Raw genomic sequence first — 19,384 nt, forward strand, 5'->3', positions numbered from 1 at the left:
ACCCGTTTAGTAATGGTCTCACTTTTCCTTAAACACCCCACCACCACCCCCCTCCAACTCATCCGTTGTTCTCACAATGCCTGGAAGCAGCCGAGACCCCTCTATTTTCTTTATCGGCGTTTTCCTTTATGCGCTTTGCTGTTACAACAAAGCAGAACACAAATTTGGTATCGAGTGTTTTCTGGCTAAAACGTACCATGTCAAGTTTTAAATCATAATGGTGTAAGTATAAAGTTATATTTTCGAGACAGTCATTTATTTTCAAGTGTAGCTATGAGAATCATTTGTGCATTTTATAGAAAGCTATAAAAAGCTGCATAAAAAAAAGCTGAAAAGTTGCCCATTTTTTAGTTTGAGAAGTTGCAAATTGTCAAGGTGACCAGTGAGAAGTCTTACTTTTGAGAAAGTCTTTTAAGTAGAAAGGCTTTTTTTCTTTTGCTACACAAAATTGTAGTTTTAAGATTTGAACTTTTAATTTCTCGACACAATTATCACAGAATTTTGAGGTTTTTTTTTAAGTCCGATCTTTTGGAAGAAAAAGTATTAGTTTCGACATTAAAGTTGTAATTTGAAGTAAATATTTTTTTTAAGAAAAGTGTACAATTTTGTGATTGACGTCATAGTATCATCAGTATAAAGTTGTGTATTTTTGAAATGAAAGTCTTAAATTTACCAGAGTAAAGTCATACTGTATATTTTTAGGAAAACATCCTAAAAGTTGCCATCTTTTCAACATAACTTTTTTTTCCTCCATTGATGATTAAAATCGTCATTCAAACCATCAAACCAAAGCCATACATTTTTAGTAGAACATATTTTTTGGGATAAAAAGTTATTTTCATGATAAAATATTTTAAATAATATAATTCATATGTTCTTTATATCACTGTCATAAGTCAAAGACTAAACCCCTACATTTTAGAGTAAAAAAAGAACATTTTGAAGATTAAAGGCATACCGAGGAACATCAGGTTTTGTCAAAATGTCAATTTCAAGTTTGATTTTTTTAAATTCAAGTTCTCATTTAAAAACAATATTGATATTTTGAGTAAAAAGTCCGATCTTCAAGGTAAACTCATAGGATATTTTAAGTCATGTTTTCAAGATTATGTTGCAATTTTATGACAATTTTGAGAAAAAACTAAACATTTGTTTCTAGATTTCAATGCATGAAGCACTGCTTTATCCGATGCCGCTTAACAACTTAACTTGTATCTTGGAACACCCAGCATGAGGTAACTTTCCGCCGATTTTTTTTTTTAAATATTTGAACCCTGTGTCCCCCCCCCGCAAACCCCCTTTTCTCCTCCCTCGTCTCCTGCCTGTTTTATTATTGACGGATGTCCTGTGCAGGCGTTTTCATCCATGTCTCTGAGCAGCTTTGCAGGATGCATTTAAAAATGTGTGTGTGTGTTTTGTGATGGAGGGGGAGGTGGAGGGCGCGGGGAGTTTCCTTCACATCTGTCGGCTTCATTTCGCTCAAAGCAGGGAAAAGGTTGTTTTTCACCATCAAGGAGAAGGTGTCCCCCATCCCTAAGCGACGCCGTTGTCTCGTTTCCTTCCTCTTGGTCCTCATAACACATCCACTTTGCTAAAGAGCATTCGAAATGATTTTATTTCTTGTTTCTTGTACAATGTAAGTTGCTCAACAGTCTGGGGTCTCTGATGTCGTATTTTGCCCTTTTTTAATATGACTCATTTTCAATGGTAGACAGGTGTGGACTGCTGGCAGGCTTAGCTGATATAAATATGGATGGCACTTTCAGTTTATAGCGTGAAACACAAAATGCGTATGATTTCAAAAAACAATTTGAAATGTGGACTCATCAGACCACAGCGCACTTACGCTTTGCATCTGTCTATCTCATTCGAGGTTGGGTGAGACAAGCCGGCGGTGTTGAGGATGGTGGAGTTTTTACATGCATTTGTGGAGGTAGCGGCAATCTGTGTTAAGTGAAAATGGTTTGCCGAAGAGCTCTTGAGTCCACGTGGCAATATCCTCTTAAACAATGAGGACAGTTTTTATTGCTATGCCCCCTGAGGGATCGAAGTATGTTGGTTTTCGGCCTTGCAGCTAAATTTCCACCATTCAATGGATGGCCTGGTACTTGTTACCGGCAAATAACAGAGGTCAACAGTAAATATGTTAAAAAAAACCAAAAAAAAACAGCGATGAAGTCATAAGGACATTCATTTTTGTCATCTAATTTTATGTTAGTTGAATAGGTGTCATATTTGACACATTTGTGCTTAATTCATGTTGCACTATGTATTTTATTTTTTTTAATTTATACAAACTGACTTCAGGTTGTGTGTAAAATAGTGGCATCCAGGTTAATTCTTTGCATAACTTCCTTACATTTCTTAGCTAATCATTTCAAAATTAGGATTTGCTTTGTTTTAAATGACAGGGCTACATAATGACCTCATCAACAAATGTCTTGATATACAGTATATGGTATTGATTTATGTGTAATAAATAATGACACCACTTGTTCAAGTACATTAAGGTCAAAAGTTAAAATAATCAACAAATATTGGCCATTTGGTTGATTATTTTAGGCATGTTCGGATGATTTCACTGGCCAGCCGATTAATTGGTGGGGCGATACTATGGACCATTGATGGTAGAATTCATCAATTCCTTGCAAGTGTAGGTTCAGAAATATTGCTCTTAAAACTTGCCCCATCCTTGCTTGTGAGCAACACATTTTTGGGATGTCCTTATCTTGACCCCGTCCGAGCTTTTTGAAACATCTTGCAGTGAAAAATCAGGTTGAACGTGAAATATCTTTGTTGCTTATTCAACTTAATACAGGTTGAAAAGCTTTTGCATGGCCTTGTGCTCTGATTAAATTTGTGTTTTTAACATCTCAACCTCATTGGAGTTTGTAAATTGTGATAAGATGGTTAGTTCATAATTTGACACAGATATCAACATTCTTCCTCTTCTGTCCTGGAGAGACGCAAGGGTCATCGGAAGGAGTCAGTTTGGGGAACCTTGATGTTTTCTGGCTCATTATCAGGACAATCAGGCACGTAGCACCTCTCCCCAAGAGTCCTCATATTATTATTATTATTATTTTTTTTTTTTAAATGGGACCCCACGAGCCTTTTCCTGCCATAACTTTGCTCAGCACGACAGGGGTTTAGACAAACTAATAGCCCACTAAAAATACTTGGAGCCCAGAGTGCTGGGCCGGACCTTTTCCTGCGCGTGGGCCATTGAGGAAAAAGGAAGTAGGAGAAGGCGGGTGGGCGACATTATAAAGAGTCCCCCTCCCTTTTGCCTGGCCACACACCGTTGCCGCCAGTGGATGTGGTGAGGTGAGCTTAGCCCCACTTCCTTATTTGACTGGAGCAGCCTGAGGCGAGGGGCTTGAGGGTCCGCGCGGGCGCACCTCGGTTCTCGTCCCTGCTGGTCGGGGTGAGTTGGGGACCCGGCAAACAAAAAAAGGAAAACACGGCAAAACTGAATATAGAAGTCAAATTTGTGGTTTGCTTTGCAGGTACGAGTAGGGAGCTGGTCTCGCCTAACACATGTGTCTGGCACACTTGTGTCTATTTATTCATTTTGAATTTGTTCACATCGGTAAGTACCCCGTTCATTTATTTTTTGCATGAATTTGTTCATTTATTTAATTTCATCACTGTTTTCTACATTATTTTTCATTTTGTAGTGAAAAAAATGTACAAATGTCCCGATTACATTTCTTTTTGATCCCAAGTCTGGGTCTGGGTAATTTGAATTTAAATACCGAGATTCTAGTCCTAATCGAATTCCCCGATAATGCATTATGAAAAGAAAATACCACAAGCAAATCGTTTCAACAATCTTCATTTAAAATTTTCAATTGAATAAAGATATCCCAACATGATAAGTTTAGATAAAAGTCTGGTGGTTCAAATCAGGTTAAAAAAATGTCCTTGACTTTAGAAACGGGAAAATATTTAAAATCGTATCTTTTTCAGCCAATACTAATTAGGTGAAACTGTGATCAGCCCCCATTTTATGATGATCTGACTGGCCAAAAATTTAACATTGCCCAGACATTATAAAGCAAACAAATAAATCAATAAAATATCAATTAAATTCGTTTATTGATTTATTTATCAAACATAAATACATTGTATATGTAATTGGACAAATCAAATATAAATATCTATTTATTTATTCGTTCATCTAGTTAGTAAATGACTTATTAGCAGTATTTCAAATTTTTGTTTGGCCCTAATTTGATCAGATCACCGAAAATCAGGTCCAATCACATGATTTTTCAGCTGATAAGTATTGGCTGATTTACCACACCACCTGAAAAAAAGCTCAAAGAAAATGTGTCATCCTTTCTTGTCATTTATATTCATTTAGAAAAAAAACCCTATATTGCATTGCATTTAAAAAAAATCTACAGGTTATGCGAAATGACTATGCAATTTAAATAATTTTAAACCTTTTTTGTTTAATAATGTTTAACTCTTCAGCATATTTTGACACGAAGCACCATTAAAAAAAAAAAAAAAAAATATTTAGCTCCTCAAGTAACACGATGATCACCAAAACTAAAATAAAGTTTAATAGTATGCATACGTGTTATCAAAGACGAATTAAAGGTTTGTTTCTAAAAAGTATATTAAAATTTAAACATTAACACTGCACTGAAATATTAGAAAATTACACCTAAAATGAAATTGTATTAAAACTGTATTGCACATAAAAGCCTGGGCAATGAAAAATGCCCCCAAACAAATGTGTTTGAATGTGATTAAAGTTAAATACAACTGAACTCTACTTGAGCAGTGAACCCTTACTGCTGTTTTGTCATGTTTGTTTTTTACAGAGGCACGCAATGGCGTCTGAAGGATCTGGGGTGTCAGCCGGCTACGTGAAGGAGTTTACCCGCCACTGCAGCGACGTTCTGCTTAACCTCAACGAGTTGCGTCACCGCGGCATATTGACGGACGCCACCCTGGCGGTGGGCGACGTGCGCCTACGTGCTCACTCGGCCGTGCTGGTGGCCTGTAGGTAGGTGTGGTTCGCTTACTGATTCCGGTGAAAGATGAACCATTTTGAAATAATTACTGCACAGATGGCTTCTCTGAGACGGAATTATTTTGTTGACGGGGTGGGATAGATGGAAATCTTTTTTCATTCCGTTGCATCAGATTTTGATTTTTATCACTCTATAAGTGTTGCTTCACATACACTTGTTCAAATATTTGTTGCTCAAAGGGATCTAAAACTGCAACTATTAATGCCAACATTAGCAATTCAACAGCATTTCTCATGATATGCTAGCATTAAGCTAAACAATGGCTAAGTTATTCGATACACAGGATGTAATTTTCTCTGTCTTATCCTGAGTGTGACAGTAAACAGCTTGAAAGTTAATTTCTGATTCAGTTGACATATCGATGCCACAAAATGGCGGCAAATCACTATTTGTGTCAAATCAAAGCTTTTCAAGTTACTTCAACACTGTTCCTTGGCATCAAGATGCCACAAGATGGCAACAAAGCAATATTTTTTTGCTCTGTGCAGAAATCACCTGAAAATTTACTGTTTTTTGTTTGTTTTCTTCTCTCAGTGGGTTTTTCTATTCGCTATATACACGGCACATGCAGCACATGAGCGTGTCCCTCCCTGGCCATTTGGAGTCCACCAGTGTCTCCCTCCTGCTCGACTTCATGTACACGTCCCGCCTCCCCCTGACGACTGCCACCGCCCCCGGCGTGCTTGCCGTGGCGACCTACCTGCAGATGGACCACGTGGCGGACACTTGTCGGGACTTCATGCGGCTGAACTGGTGAGATGCTGAAAATGAAAGAAAGACATGAAGAAATATATAAATAAAGCTTGATTTATTGTTTGATACATGTGTAATTTAATTCAAAAGGAATGTTTTTTTTTAAATTGGGACAAAAATTTTAGCCTTGCGTTAAGTATCCATTCATTTTTAAAACAATCCATTTTTCATATTAACGCTTGTGCACAGACTTTGCAAACTATACACATTGCATTTTTTCCCTCATTTTGTAAGTGCTTTTGAAGGCGTAATAACTAAAGTTATTAGTTAGTTAGTTAATAAGTTAGATTTTTTTTCCTTTAACGACTCAAATTGTTCAGTGGCATCAGTTTTATCCAAGCATAAGTGGGTTAAATTTATTAACACCGACAAAAAAATTGAAAAATGAAGTGACAATGACACTTTAACTGGTCTCTACCGCCACCTACTGTCTTGAGGTGAAACACAAGTCAACAAAGAATTTTCTATTTGCTGACATTGTTTGACTGCTGCTCAACAGAATGTTGCAGAAAATCACGGGAAAATCAATGTCATAAATCCTATTAAAATGCATCTAAAAATTTTTTAATTATAATGGTCAGAAATTTGGACAATGATTTTTTTTTGTGCACAAAATCTCGCACATCCAGTTGCAATCACATATTTATTTAAATGTTTTTCATTTTGTTACAACGTTTTAGCTCATAGCATGGAATAAATGGTAAAAAATTAATGTATTGGAAGTTAGATCATAAACAAAAGAAAAAAAATACAATGAACATTTAACATTATATTTTATTAAGTATAGTTTAATTTAATTCAATTATAATTAATTGAAATTCCTACAGTATTTTTATTCTTTTATATCAATGGCATTAGATTTATAATAAACAGCGAAATGAAAAAAATACAATAAAAATGGTACTTCTTTTAGTTTTTTAAAATATTTAAGGAAATAACTACCAAAATGAAATATTTTAGATATACAGTACATTCTTTGTATTTCTTAACTCAACAGCTTTTTTTAAAAATCAAATTGTAGCAGGGAAACCATGGGCACAAGACACCCCCATTTGGAGCTGGACCCCATGGTGTCTGTAGCCTCCGTGGCCCCTAAAGATGGAGACCTGCCGAATCCCGGATCGCAAGTAACACAGAAAGTCAGGTAACAACTACACTAGGACATGGTTTTTTTTTTTTCTTTCTTTGCCTGATCGATCTCACCTTCAACCAGTATTTTCACCAGGGTCCCGGGTGAGCTCGACAGTTCGCTCACACCGGGAGCTTTCCCGCCGCGGAAGCCCGGATTGGAGGAGCTGAAGAAGGAGCCCGACTCGTCCCCTCCGTCTCCCGACAGCCCGGCGCGATCCAGCTGCCAGCCCAGCTCCCCGTCCGAGTCCAAAACCTGCAACAAAAATCTACCGGTGAGTTGACAGTCTGCTATCTTAGTGCAAAGCTACAATTCAAAACACCATAAACAGGCTAATGAAAATTTGCTTTATTATTTTAATACATGATTATGGTTCAGGTTTTGCATGGTTTTATTGTTTTTGTGCGTTATTCCACAGTGTGACACCAAAGTGACACCGGACCCAAAGTCCTGTAACTGGAAAAAATACAAGTACATCGTCCTCAACCCTCTCTGTGCTGGGGCCTCTGTGAAGGAGGAGCCGCAGCGCGACGCCATGTCCGTGACACAGGCGTGGCCTGGAGAAGTGCCCGGTCAGATTGATAGGTAGGAGGCAAGGGGAGGGCTTTTTGAATAAAGGGGGGCTCTTGCATATGTCATCTTACGTCTCCTGTCGCCAGACAGGGGCAGGCCTCCTGCTACGAGGGTTCTGGCCGAGCCCCTCCCCTTGAGCCACCCGCCTCCGTGGAGGAGGGAACAGGTAAAAAATGTTTGTGTGTTTTGGTTAGGGTTTCAAATCCAAATTTCAAGACCTTTTCTCCTGTCATACAGCTTCGGTTGGTTACATGCTTCGGTTCTTGCTCTCATGCTTTAGCACTCAATTTCATAAGAAAGTATATACAGTACCGCACTATAAGGCGCACCTAAAAGCCTTACTTTTTTGAAAAAGCTGATGGTGCGCCTTATATATGGATCAATATTGAGATTGGGATTCGTAGATGGGGAATGAAGTGATAAAGTAAGCTTTACCTGTTTCTTTTGTGCGTTTACAGTTGAATAAGGTTGGTCATATTGACATTGAGTTATTATGCTATTGAGAGTTTAGAGTCATTATTTGAGTTATTATTGTTATTACTTTGAGTATTACTATATTGTGATTGAAAAAGTTTTAAAATATGGCATTAATTGAGGGTGCGTCTTATAATCCGGTGCGCCTTATAGTGCGGAAAATACAGTACCTACTTTTGACCCACTTTGTTTTTTCACACAGTTGCCACTCATCAACGCCATCAGGCCGTCGTCAAGAGAGAGTGCTACTATGTGCCTTACGGTTACCCGGCCAATGCGAAAGGAGGAAAAATGATCCTGTCAGGTGAGTCGAGATTTACAGTAGGTTTAAACTTTTTCCTCCGAGTTAAAACGGCTGTGACATGCTTTCGTTAAGAACTGTGAAGCAGCCACCTTGTCCGTTCAAACATGCTTTTACCATCTGCAGGCGACAAGCCGTACCGCTGCAATGTGTGCGGCGCCCAGTTCAACCGTCCGGCTAACCTCAAGACGCACGCTCGCATCCACTCGGGCGAGAAGCCATACCGCTGCGACACTTGTGGCGCACGATTTGTTCAGGTGAAGCATTACATGTGCACCAGCTCGTCAGTACAGTAATATAGTTTATTCTTTGTAGAGGATAAAGAATATATGACTTTGAGCAGTGTTATATTTTCTGTCATCATAGCATGTGGTGCTTTTAACCACTGTATAATGCACATTACTCACCCTAAACAACACCAAAGTGTTTTTTTTTTCTTTTGTTGACCCTTTTTTAAGAATGCTTGCTCATTGAGGAGCTCTCAGCACTGGCCCCGCCCGAGCAGATAAAAAGGGCTCGCGAGAGACATGATGATGTCAGAACGATGAGGAAGTCTCGCATCTACACCGCCCCCGATTGGCATAAACACAGGCCCGCATTATGCCCACATCACTTGCAGTTTGATAGTGAAACTGAAACTGAGACAGCCAAAACAATAACAATCATTTATTAGTTTAGTTAGTTTTGCTGTACAATACGTCAGTGGGGAAAAGGTGTCTTTGGGAGTTTTTGAATCGTCATCATTTCACCGAGGACTGCATGGTGAACTTATGTTTCTTCATGTAAAGTACTCTTTACGTCTACTTTTGAGTTTGACGATGTAAAATCACAGTTCCACACATGAGTACCACAAGATTAAATACAGTAATAGATTTTTCTTTATTATTGTTTCGTGGCCGGCTGTCCTTAGAGCGATGTCATGAAGGGGTGTGGCACCCACATGCTGAGAGGCGCGCTTGTATTCAAAACGCATATTTCATAAGAAATTAAACTGGCAAAGTGCCAGATGTAAAAGTTCCTCATTTATATGCATATATTTAACAGTGGAAAATTGTAAATACCATGATAAGGGCCTTTTAAAGAAAAAATGCAACACTGACTCTACTTTGCATTAAGCTTACAAACATAAATGTTAAGTTATGTGGTTGTTTTAAAAACATCTCTATGTTTTACGTTTAGGTCGCTCACCTCCGAGCGCACGTCCTGATCCACACGGGTGAGAAGCCGTACCCCTGTCACACGTGCGGGACCCGCTTCCGCCATCTGCAGACCCTCAAGAGCCACATGCGCATCCACACCGGAGAAAAACCTTACTCGGTGAGTTCAGGACTAAAATGATCAACAATAAATAGAAGACAAGCTCAGAGTTTGTTTTTGGTTTTTTTTTTGGCAGTGTGAAAACTGCGAGCTCCGCTTCCGCCACAAGAGCCAGCTGCGCCTTCACCTGCGCCAGAAGCACGGCGCCATTACTAACACCAAGGTCCGTTACAAGGTTCTGACTGAGCCGTTCCCGCCCGTTCTGCAGGCCTGCTGAAAACGGAAAGCAAAAATTGATGTTGCTAACTTTTTAAGAGTAGTGTATTTGGATACAACTCGTTGTTGGTTGTGGGAGGAGATTCAGCTGGGTGTAAAAATCAAAAAAACAAAAAAAACAAAACAAAGGTTGCTATGAGATGAGGTAATGAAGAACATGGTTGAGAGAGTAACAGGAAGTGTTTTGTGGATTCGTGAAGAGTTTGAGAGAGTGCGGAAGCCAAGAGAGGAGCAAAGGTTTTTTGTCAAGTTTGAGAAGATACAGTTGAAGCCTCGCTATTCATGAATTCAAATTTTTAGCTAGCTAAACCTAGTTGAGTAAACTAGAGCTCATCCAATGAATCAGACATTTGATTTTTCTACACATTACAGTAACACAAAAACGTAAAAAAAGGCCAATTTTTGGCTTCTTTTTTTATCTGTTATAAAGTTAAATATTTATATTTATAACAGTCAAAATTTCTGCCTTTAATTCTTATATTTCTTGTTTTAAGTGCTAATGAACCAAAGAACAATATTTTATTAACAAGTTATTCAGTTATTGAGATTTTATTTTGCTAAATATCGGAATCGGCATTGGCCTCTTAAAACCAAAGATTGAGTTGGTCTTAATCTAACTGAGGTGGTTGATCAACTATTTGTAAATAGCGAGGGTTCACCATTGGTGGTTTGAAGGAAGTTTGAACAGTATGGCTATCTGAAGTAAAAAGCACTTCGAATTGTAACATTTTTATTTAACGCCACACGTGTCAGGCCTGGTGCGCAGAGCGTGTTCTTTGGAATAATTTATGCATCGATAACCTATTGAAAAAGTCTCAGCGGGCGAAGGACTTTTGCTTTATATGGACATAAGAATAATAACATTTTGTCTATATACAGTCAGGAATTGAATGGTTTATTTGCTGGACAAAGATATTTTGTGTTTGAATTAAATTGGACACTTGAAGTCAGTCTCCTTTTTTTCTTAAGATACAATTGACAGTGGACATGAAATTTTGAGCTCATAACTTTACGTAGCCTAACGTTTGCACTCATCTTTTTTTAAGTTTACGTAGCCTAACGTATGTAAAGTTATCAACACGCCCCTAGGGTTTGTAAAGCTATGAGCACGACTGTATTTTTCACCTTAAAAATGAAAGACATTTTTTTAAAATAAAAAAAAGAGAATATTTTGTAGAATATATTTTTTTTAAAAAGATATTCATCTTTATTATTTTATATTTTAAGTTCTCAATATTTTAAAACATATTTTTGTAGTATTTTAGTATGAAAATATTTTTCTAAAATACCTACTACTTTGAGGAAAAATGTCAAGGAAAAAGACACAAATTTTACACATAACTCAAGAAACAGCTATTCTTTAGAGAAACACAACATCAAATAAATCCACCTTATTTCCTTGCCTTCTCAAATTTCCACCTATCTCTACGGCATCCTATCTCTCCTACCACTTGAGGAGAGGAACAATATAAATGTCGCTGGCACCTGTTTCCTGCTTGACACTCACACCGGTGCCATGGCTTGTGTTTCCTGAGGGGCAGGGGGCAAGTTATCTTTATTGGATGGGCAACTATGCTTCTGCTGAACTATCTCACCCTCTGTCATCATCACTTTCCGCCACCAGATGACAAATGAATATTAGCATTGTCTCTGCACTCTGGGCAAACATTGGAAGAGCCAGGGGGTTTTCCAAAGCTTTTTTCGGGTATGTGTGCACTACTCACGATTCCATTGGGATCTCAAGTAATCTGTAGCATATTCCAGCGAACTGAGCAAGAATTACAATGGACTCCAGCCAATCCTAAGGCACATATATAAACAACACTTTATGTAAATCATTTTTGCCAAGTTGTGTAGAGGTTATTTCATTAACCTTTTTTCATAAATACTGTATATGAATAAGATTATTTAGTCGTTTTCAGCGGTAAAACTTTATTATTTTGTTTATAATTAATTTGACGGCAAATTTGTTTTTAATGTACAATTAAGACTTTTAAAAACATTCTGCGTCACGTGCTGAAAGCTCAGGTAGTAACCAATCAGAGTTTAGCTAGTGAAGGTCTCATGACCAACAGGTGAACTCTGATGAGTCATTGTAAGTCAACAGCAAGTGTAAACAAAAGATTTTTAAAGGTATTAATCGTCTATTCAAAAATATCAGATTAATTATCGACAAAGTATTCACTTTTCACTGCTGAAAATGAATGAATAAGAGGACTATCTCTTTAAACTATGGAGAAATACTAACGGTTCACTCACCCGGAGGTGCGTTCAGGCTCCATATATAACGCAGATCTTAACACAGATACACACGCCGACACATTCGTGCACAGGTGCCGGCCAGGACTGTCATTTGGTTTGACTTCATCGAGTTTGGACCGACTCAATAAGAACATGCCCATAGTAATACAAAGAAGGATCGAAATGCAAGGGGTAAGTGTCGCTGACAGAAAACTGCTATTTAACATATTGTACGAGTTCGAAACATAAACGTGCGTTTCATAACTGTTGTTGCCGCAGGTGTTCAAGAATAATTTTGTTGTATTTACCATATCCAATCAAGCGGGCTTTATATGAAAACTAAGCGGTGTTTTTTTTGGCCGTCATTTTTATCTCTACTTCCAGGGAATTTAGTTTGTCGATAGTGCGCATGCGCCACGTCAGTCCTACGTAGTTTACGTAGAGTTGTGGTTTATGAATGGACACGTGCTCAGTTGGCCAAAGTAGAAGACTTCAGAATTCATTTTTTTTTATATGCAGTATATTATTTTTAAATTTGTTTTAATCCCGTATTCTCGTCAGTCGTGTTTTTGTTGATAACATGCACTCTTTAATGTTTTCAATCTGTAGAATCCTATATTTAAAAAAAAAAAATGTGTCCTTCAGTTTCAGCTCCATTGAAACTTCATGTTTGCAGTTCACGTCTTCAGCAGGTGGGTCTCTTTCTGTCAAAGCCCACCTGAAAAAAGTGACTTTGCTTAGGAAATTACAAGTCCATCCAACCTTGGTTGATTATTAGCTTTTTGAGCCCAGAAATGACGTGAAATTGACCAGAAAAAAAGCAAAAATTCTTTCCACAGTTTAAATGTAACGTGACAACACAAAATTAGGATTTCATGATCACGAAATACTAACCGTTAGACATTAAATAGTTATGAAATGCACGCAAATTAATTTATGGATTAATTTGTGGCCATGAAATAGACACATCATGCTAATAAAATAATATTGTTGGCCACATACGAAATACTATTTGGCATCTAAATTAGTGTATTGTGAACAAGAGTAATTTCTAATATTATAAACACCTTATCAGATGACCTATTTTGCCAGGCTGCAACTAATGATTATCCTAATAATCGATTGATTTGTTTCTTATTTGGTTTTACTTAAAAAGCACAAACATGAAAAAAAAATAAACGTAGGAAAATTGGAAACTTTCTTGATCAATGTTTTCTGAAGTAGGAGCAGATGTTTGCAAATGTTTCAGCAAATTTCCCACTTTTTTAGGTCTGTTAAACTTTTCATGAGTTTCTTTTGCAAGTAGTATTTATTATTGTAATTATTTTCATAATTCTTGTACTAAATGTTCAAAGTAAAGAAACCTAAGTAATTGCATACAAAGATTAATGGAGGTCTACAGAAATCTGACAATATTTACTGGTGACGGCTCTAAACAATAAAACGATTTGTCACACCTTTGCTATGTTGTTGTTAGTATATGTGTTGTTAGTATATGACTGTTGGCCATTTATCATGTGAGTTCAGCTTGGGAATACATTTTCTTTTTACCCCTTACTAGTGTGTTCATTTTGTATTTATGTGTGTAAACTGTTATTTAATTTATTCCCTCTAGTTCATGCTTTGCAGTCTAAATCTTTCCTGTCAATGTAAATCATTGTGAAGGTTTTGCAAGTTGTTCATCATTAACCTACCAATGTGTTAAGGAGCCTCTACACACTTGCCCACAGGAAGTTAATGGTTACCTGCTATGTCTTCATGACATACTTTTTTTCCTAGATCCCTCAGCGATGGCCAGCGTCCAGTCCGGAGCTGAGAGGCGGCGCGGCGGAGAAGCCGAGGGCCCCGACGGAGGCTGGGGCTGGGTGCTGGTGGGGGCCCTTTTCGTCAGCACCAGCCTGGTGTTCGGCTTCATGCGTGGCATGGGTATCTTTTTCGTGGAATTTGTGCAGTACTTCGAGGAGAGGGCTCAAGCCATCTCCTGGATCTCCTCCACCGGCCTTGCGGCGCAGCAGTTCTTCAGTGAGTCACCACCGTTGTGGAGCTGGTTTATTAGGCACGCCTGAAGTATTTGCTTTGTTGCGTCGTAGGCCCGCTGGGCGCTGCGTTGTCCAATGCTTACGACACGCGCCTGGTGGTAATGGCGGGAGGTTGCCTGGCTGGGCTAGGCTTCATCCTCGCCTCGCAGGCCACCTGTCTGCTTCACCTCTACCTCACTATGGGCCTCATTACAGGTACAACATTGCAGTTGGGCCCACAGGGAGTCGCCAGGGGCACTTACACTCTCACACGCACAACTAACATGCTCTCTCACAATAATGAAAAGCTCTCAGCCACGAAAATGTTTTCCACACATGACTCAAATGCTCACATGCATAATGAAAAGCTGTCATTGCTGAAACATTCATGCATACTATTAAAATACTCTCGCACACTAATGAAGAAATTCCACATTCTACTGAAACACTCGAGCACTAATGAAATGCTCTCACATGATAATGAAAATCTCTTACAGACTTCTGAAACTTTTCAGAATCACTACTGAAATGCTGAAACACAATCATGAAAAGTTCGCACACTACTGAAACACACTATCAGAATGCTCTCACTCATGTAAAGTTCCCTGAAAACTCAATACTGAAATCTCTCAAACCCACAACTGAAGATTTTTTTGCTAATTTACCATATACTACTGAAGAACAGTACTAAAAACTCATTAAGAAACACTACTGAAATTCTTTTCTTACTCTACAAATCAATTTCATACACACTATAGAAAAGTATAGAAAAGCGCTCATGCTACTGACAAGCTTGCATACGCCACTGAAATCACACACATTAATGAAATGCTCTCATACACTATTAATACACTGCAACACTTTCCCACACCAGTAAACCATTCCCACACATAATACTGCAGTAATTTCACAAACTACTTGAAATGCATGCAACTGAAAATTCCTCACAAACTACTGAAATACTGGCATGCACTACTAAAATGCTTTCATACACACAACAGATATGCTCTCATCATCACCACTGAAATTTCCAATTCATACATACTACTAAAACACTTGCACACACTCCTGAAATACTCTCACACAGCTTAGAAAGCGGATATCTAATGGCCCCTCTCACGTCTTCTCGGTCCTCTAGGTTTGGGCTGGGGCCTGGTCTTCACGCCAATGGTGGCCACAGTCATGGCGAGCTTCACCCAACGGCGTAGCTTTGCCCTGGGCTTGGCATTCTCCAGCATTGGCCTGTCGTCGTTCACCTTCAATCCGCTCTTTCAATTCCTGGTGGAGATGTACGCCTGGCGTGGGGCCCTGCTCATCTTGGGTGGTCTGAGCCTCAATATCGTCGCGTGTGGGGCGCTCATTCCAGCACGGCGGCGGCCTAAGGAGGCGACAAAGGTGAAGCCACATACAATGTGTTATTGTGCTTTAGTGCCATCTTGTGGTATCTTGATTAGGGATGGGCTATCACAAGCCGTGCTCTATGGAGGACCTTAAGTGCCAGAATTAAATATGTAAATAAATGTTTCATTAAATAATTAAATAAGTGGCATTACTGTCATTAATTAAAAGATTAATTCATATATTAATTGATCTTTATATTAATATTAAATATTTAATTACATGAAAGTTTCTTTAAATCAACTTGTCATTAATTAATTAAATCTGAAATTAAAGCAATGTTTCATTAAATGTAGAGTTAATTACATTACCAATAATTTTTTTGGAGTGTTTCATGAATTAATTTCTGTAAAAGTTAGTGGTCGGGGCCAGAGCCTGTTTAGCTCAAATCTGGTCCAATCCATTGCATTGTCCTTAAATAGTGGGACAACATGGCGGCTATGAGAACTGAGGACTTTCATAAGCTTTTAGGAGAGTTAGCCAGAGATATTTTAGGCCTGGCTGTGTATGCGCAAGCAGGGCCTGCAGAAAAGGATTTTATACAAAGTAAAGTTGAAAAATTAACTGAGGTTGTTGGAGTTATTTCCGCACTTTTCCGATCTCTAAATTGACCCAAGAGTGACAGAAGAAGTACTCCACATTGGCTTGAAGAGCAGGGCAACCAAGCAGTCAATATTGTAATATATATATTTTTAGATATTTTTGTAAATATAATAATTGGTAATGTCATTAATTGATGACACATTCAATGAGAATGATTTATTTAATTTCTTATATATATTTATCAATGGAACATTTTATTTATTGATTTAATGGTACATTCATGTTTGCTTTTATTTGACATCGTTTGACTGCTGTCTTGAGCCAGGTCCGAATTGCAAACGAGAATCTGTTGTCATTGGCTTCTCCTGCATAAATAAATGCAAACAAGATGAATTCCAGACGTTCCCGTCTTTCCAGGTGAATGCAGAGAACAGGTCGTCATGCGCCGCCGTCTTCCGTCGAGTCGCCTCCTACTTGGAGCTGTCGCTGTTATGCGAGAGGCCTTACCTCACCTACACCTCGGCCATCACGCTCCTCAACGTGGGCTATTTTGTGCCCTACGTCCACCTGGTGGCCCACAGTCGACACGCCGGCTTCTCAGAGTACCAGGCTGCCTTCGTCATGTCCGCCGCCGGCGTCACCGATATATTCGGCCGCGTGGCCTCGGGCTGGTTCTCGGACCTGGGTCACTTTCGGCTCATCCACCTGCTGAGCGTGTGGACCGCGCTGGCCGGCCTGTTCATCATGCTGCTGCCGGTGAGCACCCTGTGGGGCTCCTATGTTGGCCTGGTGGCTGTCAGTTTGCTTTACGGATTCTGCTCGGGGGCGCTGACTTCGCTGGCCTTCACGGTGGTGCCGAACGTTGCCGGCGCGGAGCGTGTGATGGGAGCGCTCGGGTTGCTGCAACTTATCGAGAGCTGGGCGGGACTGCTGGGATCACCTTTGTCAGGTAGGAGCGATGACGTGCATGAAAATATAGTCGAGTCCCGTATATCACAGGGGATACGTTCGTTGTATGCATAACAGTCAGCGGTATATTAAAATCATCAAAATGCAATGTTTATAAGGAAAGGCCAGTTTACAAATTCGCTGAAATCTGCATATGCTTAAATAAAATTGGGGGAAGAAAATATGGAAAAAAAATGATAAATATCGGTAAAATGGGAATAGATGGGGGTTTGCTGCGACTCACGTCATGTCTTTTTTTTTTTATTTATTTTTTTTTTTTTGGAGTGTATGGGTGAAAGAGCGTCAGAAAATGACTGACACTGAATTAGTTAATAACAAACTACCAAACAAACATAGAGTAGAAATGGTGAGAGATTTAAACGCTCCCTACTGGACACAAAATGCAACTACAAAAACTACTGTAAAAACTTACGTGACGACATAAAGTTAAATATTTCCATGCAAAACGGGAAAATGGTATTGAAAACATTTTTTTTACAATACGGTGACTACAGTGTGAGTGTAGAGAGCCAATAATCAAAGTTTTTGTTGTTGATTTTTTTTTAATATATAATTTATATCAGAGCTAGCAACTGACAGTCCACATTTTGAGTGTCTCCTCGATTTAAATTTAAAAAAAAAAAAAAAAGAGGAGGTGGATTAATAAACATGTTTCCTGTTCAATGTATTTCTCAAAAGTATTCGCAGTTTCGTTGCTTGGCATCAGTGAGTGCTCAAGAGTCAATAACTTCTACTGGTATTGGTCTGACAAACGTGGTATTGAACATGACTAATCATCCGAAGAACTATGGTGAAGTGAAATAAGGAAATTCATTTCAAGTAAATAAATGTTAGGGATGTTAGGTACTGAGTATATTGAAGTAGGTTGAAGCGTTTCACTTAGATAAAAGTAGTGCTTTGCGACCAAATTGTGACACTTTGTGGCTTGTTGGTATATTGCAATTAAAATGTTCCCTCTTTTCCCATGGAAGACCTAAAGTGCCAAAATCAAATAAGTATTTCATTACATAAATAAGTGTCATTAATTAGAAGTATCATTAATAAAAAAACTGTACACTTTTTTTTTAAATCAGCATTCACCACTAGATGACAGACATTGCTTAGTTGTACTTGCCCTGGGTCACACTGCTCTATACTACAACTTGAGTAGGCCTCAACTGAGGATATGGAATTAATACCAGGACAAACATAGTTCTTCAACAATATGAAAACGTTGAGTTAATTTTGTGGCGGAAAAAAAAGCAGAAAAAAATTGCACTGTGGTCAATTTTTGATGGTTTTGACTTGACATTTTTGTCTGTCATGGGGGTCACTTACATTATTTATCCTTCGTTTGTCTTATACGACCAGAATTCGTGATGGTGATCAATTACAGGTCACATACAGATCAGCTGTGAGCATATTTCTCAATTAGACGTGGTGCAAATTTGCATGCCACTAATGAATCAATTGACCTTTTTATGCTCCAGTTTTGTAAGTTGAAGTGAACTGAATTGTACTTTCAAGTGGCTGATTTTTTTTTTTTTTCCATCCCATGTCATCTTGACATGTCATGACCTAAATTAAAAAAGCCACTGAGGTTGTTAAACATTGACCAGATTTTTTTTTTTTTTTCTTTCTTCAGTTCAACCACCTTAATTCAATTGTGGTCTTTCCGGTGCTTGCAGGCCTTCTGCGGGACATCACAGGCGACTACATGGCCTCCTTCGTGGTGTCGGGCTCCTTCCTCATTCTCAGCACGCTAACCATGGCTACTCTGCCTCATTTTTTTTCCTGCACGGATCCGCCACCGCCGCTGCCACCTCCTGTGCCCAAAGCGGAGACCCAACGTCTCAATTCAGAGACGGAACAGACAAATGAGTTGCCTGAGGACACCAATCACTGAGGAGCCTGTGTGTGTTGTGTATGCTACTCACAAAAATGTAGGAATATTGCGCTGTGTGCATTCGAAGGTTTAGAGAAATTCAAATTAAATTTTCCTGTAAAGGTTTTGTTGCATTTCTGATTTCATCTCTAAATTGTTTGAGTAGTGTGTGTGATATGATTTAGTCATTTAATGATCACATTTGCACATTATAGCTGAAATTTAGTGTTATTGTAATTGTCAAATGTAAAATGTAGCACACTTTCAACTGGGGGTAATTTGATGCACCAAAGGCTTCACTGCAGACCAAAAGTTGCAGTAATAATAATGTTTAATAATATGCACTTTAGTGTGTCCCTCACACTCAGGAATACAAGACTGCTGTTACATAAGTGCCGTTTCTTTCAGAGACCATTAATTATATCAGTACTTTGTACTTTTGAATACCATAATAAACATGGGGCTGCAAATGATTTGAGTCCATGTTTTATTATTTTGCGTTGGAAACCACACACACTCATGCTGTTATGCTGTTAG

At 38.7% G+C, this 19,384-nt stretch overlaps 2 protein-coding genes across 6 annotated transcripts; both read left to right on the top strand.

Annotated features, from left to right (window-relative positions):
• Window positions 1-3,241: 3,241 nt before the first annotated feature.
• Window positions 3,242-10,760, top strand: bcl6b (BCL6B transcription repressor). 2 transcript variants are annotated; one of them, XM_088411444.1, is made up of 12 exons: window positions 3,242-3,427; window positions 3,510-3,592; window positions 4,839-5,023; window positions 5,586-5,804; window positions 6,826-6,948; window positions 7,018-7,207; window positions 7,352-7,518; window positions 7,593-7,672; window positions 8,183-8,284; window positions 8,408-8,538; window positions 9,461-9,598; window positions 9,675-10,760. In XM_088411444.1, exons 3-12 carry the CDS (start codon window positions 4,848-4,850, stop codon window positions 9,813-9,815), a joined length of 1,467 nt encoding a protein of 488 aa, XP_088267570.1. In that variant the 5' UTR covers window positions 3,242-3,427; window positions 3,510-3,592; window positions 4,839-4,847; the 3' UTR covers window positions 9,816-10,760. The 2 variants fall into 2 exon arrangements, with proteins under 2 accessions (XP_088267570.1, XP_088267579.1); XM_088411453.1 differs by having other exon boundaries at window positions 7,030-7,207.
• Window positions 10,761-11,429: 669 nt separating this feature from the next.
• slc16a13 (solute carrier family 16 member 13) lies at window positions 11,430-19,320 on the top strand. 4 transcript variants are annotated; one of them, XM_088411475.1, is made up of 8 exons: window positions 11,430-11,519; window positions 12,148-12,247; window positions 12,701-12,747; window positions 13,835-14,077; window positions 14,146-14,289; window positions 15,212-15,468; window positions 16,432-16,963; window positions 18,651-19,320. In XM_088411475.1, the coding sequence occupies exons 4-8, from the start codon at window positions 13,846-13,848 to the stop codon at window positions 18,866-18,868; spliced, it is 1,383 nt and encodes a 460-aa protein (XP_088267601.1). In that variant the 5' UTR covers window positions 11,430-11,519; window positions 12,148-12,247; window positions 12,701-12,747; window positions 13,835-13,845; the 3' UTR covers window positions 18,869-19,320. The 4 variants fall into 4 exon arrangements, with proteins under 4 accessions (XP_088267601.1, XP_088267621.1, XP_088267612.1 ...); XM_088411465.1 differs by lacking the exon at window positions 11,430-11,519 and having other exon boundaries at window positions 11,952-12,247; XM_088411495.1 differs by lacking the exons at window positions 12,148-12,247; window positions 12,701-12,747 and having other exon boundaries at window positions 11,502-11,519.
• Window positions 19,321-19,384: the final 64 nt, after the last annotated feature.

Source organism: Hippichthys cyanospilos, chromosome 1 (assembly GCF_059441005.1).
Source record: "Hippichthys cyanospilos isolate Australia breed blue-spotted pipefish chromosome 1, RoL_Hcya_1.0, whole genome shotgun sequence".
In the NCBI taxonomy this organism is placed as follows: domain Eukaryota; kingdom Metazoa; phylum Chordata; class Actinopteri; order Syngnathiformes; family Syngnathidae; genus Hippichthys; species Hippichthys cyanospilos.

Excerpts from the sequence above, each read along its gene's own strand:
- slc16a13 (XM_088411475.1), top strand. The coding sequence starts at position 13,846 with ATGGCCAGCGTCCAGTCCGGAGCTGAGAGGCGGCGCGGCGGAGAAGCC. Across the intron at positions 14,078-14,145 it reads TGCGGCGCAGCAGTTCTTCA|GCCCGCTGGGCGCTGCGTTG; the intron begins GTGAGTCACCAC and ends GTTGCGTCGTAG. Across the intron at positions 16,964-18,650 it reads GCTGGGATCACCTTTGTCAG|GCCTTCTGCGGGACATCACA; the intron begins GTAGGAGCGATG and ends CGGTGCTTGCAG.
- bcl6b (XM_088411444.1), top strand. The coding sequence starts at position 4,848 with ATGGCGTCTGAAGGATCTGGGGTGTCAGCCGGCTACGTGAAGGAGTTT. Across the intron at positions 6,949-7,017 it reads CAAGTAACACAGAAAGTCAG|TATTTTCACCAGGGTCCCGG; the intron begins GTAACAACTACA and ends ACCTTCAACCAG. Across the intron at positions 8,539-9,460 it reads GTGGCGCACGATTTGTTCAG|GTCGCTCACCTCCGAGCGCA; the intron begins GTGAAGCATTAC and ends TTTTACGTTTAG.